The sequence below is a fragment of the Lipomyces doorenjongii genome, assembly GCF_038497915.1.
Source record: "Lipomyces doorenjongii strain NRRL Y-27504 unplaced genomic scaffold V1508scaffold_175, whole genome shotgun sequence".
Lineage (NCBI taxonomy): Eukaryota > Fungi > Ascomycota > Lipomycetes > Lipomycetales > Lipomycetaceae > Lipomyces > Lipomyces doorenjongii.
The window spans coordinates 690-3,805 of NW_027118242.1; the positions used below are offsets into that span (position 1 = coordinate 690).

Below are 3,116 nucleotides of genomic sequence, written 5' to 3' on the forward strand. Positions count from 1 at the left end.
ACCACATTCTACAAGATGAAGATCAATCTGGGGCCTAAGACTGCGAGGTAGAGTCTCATATCTTCAGAGAGACCAGCAATCATTGGAAAGATCTGATGGCTAGCTATCACTACTACGGGTAGACTCAGATATGTGACTAGTAGTCTCTACAATATTGACATAGATCGCCTATGGAAATATCTTTCCTATGCTTGTCTCTGTGAACTCGAAAGCGACATCGCTCTGTGATATGTCTACCACTTCTTTCTGTCGAAGAGGAGGCTGGCAAGATGGTCATTACATGTTCAAATGTCTCTTGTCCTATAGTGTCGATATTAGCGATGGTGATGTGGAGAAATTTCTCGCGGTTGTCTGTGTTTAACTGACTCTACCATCAACGCCAACTCACCGAATTGACGCTACTTCGGCAAGCCTGCCCGATGTTCTGAATTAAAACAATTTTATCTATTAATGATATGACTTGCAACAACTTACACATATAACACTCATCCAAGGCTGAATTCAACAATTGAGAAAGTTGACAGGTTGCCTGCCTCAGCGTTTCTAATGGAATTCGCCAACCTTAAGACCAAAGCCTTCTTTTGGAACAGCTAATCTACCAGTCGCACGTGCGTAGTCCACTCCAGTAGCGTAGATAGTGTTGCCCCACCAAGTGAATCTGGTCCCCGTGTACTGCAACGATAGGAACACGACAATACCGGAAAAGGCGACACCAGCTGACAATCCAGAAGTAAGGATGTAGTTGTACTTTGTCCACCAAGCCGTATAGTATCGCCTGATGTAGAACATAAAGGCAAATGCTGCATACAGACCAACGATGTAGTATGTGAGATTATATGACCATCCCCAGAAAGCACAGCCGGAGATGATAAGCACAGGGTGAACTGTCTTCATCTTTTGCGGATACTTGAGCTTTAAAATGCCGAACGGAATCGCGACCAGTGGGCCAATGTAGAAGCAGTGCTTGAGAGCAGGGTACAAAGTTGTAAGGACACGGTCCGGATTAATGATTCCGAACATAATGGCGTCCGAGTAGACGGTACGAGGAAATGCACAAACGAACTTGTCAACCTGTGTCGGGCTGCAGAAATTCTTCACGGACTTGAACAGTGCTTCGACAGCACCAATTGTGCACATGCACTGGATAAATGTTGCAACTAGCTGGCATCTGAAGACAGCACGCTGCGGAAGTTTCGCATAGTGCGCAATCTTCTGGTCGCTGACAAAACTGTCAGCTTGCTCGTCAATGTTGTACCCATACATCCGAATGACCATGTTCGTCATCGCGTTTCCAGGGTTCATATATCCAGCCAAGATAACAGAGAAAGCACCGAATCCCATCTGATAACCAGTAGTAGCGAAGATGATAGATGTCGGAATTAGCATAGCCACGTTGAACAAGAAAACCATGACAACGGTCCAGATTGGAACAGTCGTAGGAAAATATAGCAATCCGATCAGTCCAGTCGCCACACCGATAACAAAAATGACTAGGAACCACCAATCAGGAACCTCAGGATAGGCGCGCATCATCCGAGAATGTGGATCATCATAGTCATCAAGAGCCTTGCGGAATGGATGACGAAGAGTCCTGGCATAAAGCTTCAACGAATCCCACACCATCTTGTATTCCGTGATGCACACGTAAGTAAATGCACAAGTATACAGCGCCCATAGCCCACCAGTACCAACGATGTTGCCCGCCGACATATAAGGTGTTGAGTACTGACGATATTTCTCTTCGTTGAACTGCCCACCAACAACAATCTTTGACAAGTTATATGAATTGCCGTTACGGTCGTAGATAGTGTTCGAGTTTATCGGTAAGTACCCTGTCCACTTGTAGTTCGTCCAATACATCACCATGACAACGATGCCACTGATGATAATGCCAGAAAACTTGTTAACGTATGCGAAGAACGGCACGACAAGGCAGTTGGCGTAATTAATGACGGCCCAGTCAAACGTCGGTAGAGGATTAATGCCCATGCCAATAAAAGATCCGGTAACCATTGCAAGGTTGATATTATTCGGGGAAATCCATGTCATCCAGTTGAATGTGCTCAACGCCTTGAAGACATATGTCGGAATGAAGAAGTACAGGAACGACGTGACAAATACAGTGAAGAAAAACTTCTGCCTAGAAATAGTCCAGCCATTGATAAAAGACGGTTGTTCCTTGATTGTCAGAGCTCGGTTGAGCGCAAGTGTTGGCAAGACTGTCGGAAATACAGCTTTGACGGGGAAAATGACGAGCTTCCGGACGAGACCAGCGAGACCGTAACCAAAGAATAAACTCGAGAAGTTTAACAAAAAGATGAATCCAAAGCTGACCCACTTATAGCCAAAGAAGTGCTGGTCGCGCATGGTCACGGTGAAGGACATGAAGTTTGATGTGCTCGCACCAACGTTAACCATTAGAGTAGCGAGCATCTGCTCTTTGTGTGTCCACGGGCCTGGATTCAGACTATAACGTGTGCCAAAGAGTGTGAAACCCCAGTCTGGCAATAACTGTGCAAACTTTCCGCAAGGGAACAGAAAGAGTTGGATAACCGTAGACGGAAGCCTTAGCGACGGCTGACGGAAAGTGAAAAATTCGTTAACGAAACTGCCAATCGCAACCCAGATCATGCCCAACAGATACGCACGAAAAGTCTCAACAGGAATAGTGGGATCGTCAAAAGGATCCGTGACGGAACGCACTTCAGGATACGGTGAATGGTACTTGATTACGGTGGCTTCTAGCCTCGCATCAAGCTCGTAGGTATACAGGTCTTCATCGTATGCTTCTGGGCCGTCAACAAGCAATTGAATTTTGTCCAGTGTCTCAGTTGGAAAGTTAACGTCACCATGATGGTATTCGATTGCGTTTCGCAGAACGCTAATAGACTCTTCAACGGTCATCTCCATGACCTTCTCATACAGATATGCAGATACTTTGTCGGCAAGAGGGTCAACATCATTCGTATTCCCAACTTTGTTCATAGCCTTGATACGCCCGATAATCTTTTCACGAGACGGTTCGTCATCGAAAGAACCCTTTTCATCCACCTGTACGTGGACTACTTTCTTGTCCTCAATATTCTCTATAGAACTCATTCTGGCGGCTATTAGCA

The 3,116-nt window shown here is 45.6% G+C and overlaps 1 protein-coding gene across 1 annotated transcript; it reads right to left on the minus strand.

Moving 5' to 3' along the window:
* Positions 1-422: 422 nt before the first annotated feature.
* Positions 423-3,116, minus strand: V1508DRAFT_83680 (OPT oligopeptide transporter protein-domain-containing protein). The gene has a single exon (XM_066943067.1). The coding sequence runs from the start codon at positions 3,097-3,099 to the stop codon at positions 544-546; it is 2,556 nt and encodes an 851-aa protein (XP_066792122.1). The 5' UTR covers positions 3,100-3,116; the 3' UTR covers positions 423-543.

Bases quoted from the DNA above. Each gene is read 5' to 3' on its own strand.
- V1508DRAFT_83680 (XM_066943067.1), bottom strand. From the start codon at position 3,099: ATGAGTTCTATAGAGAATATTGAGGACAAGAAAGTAGTCCACGTACAG.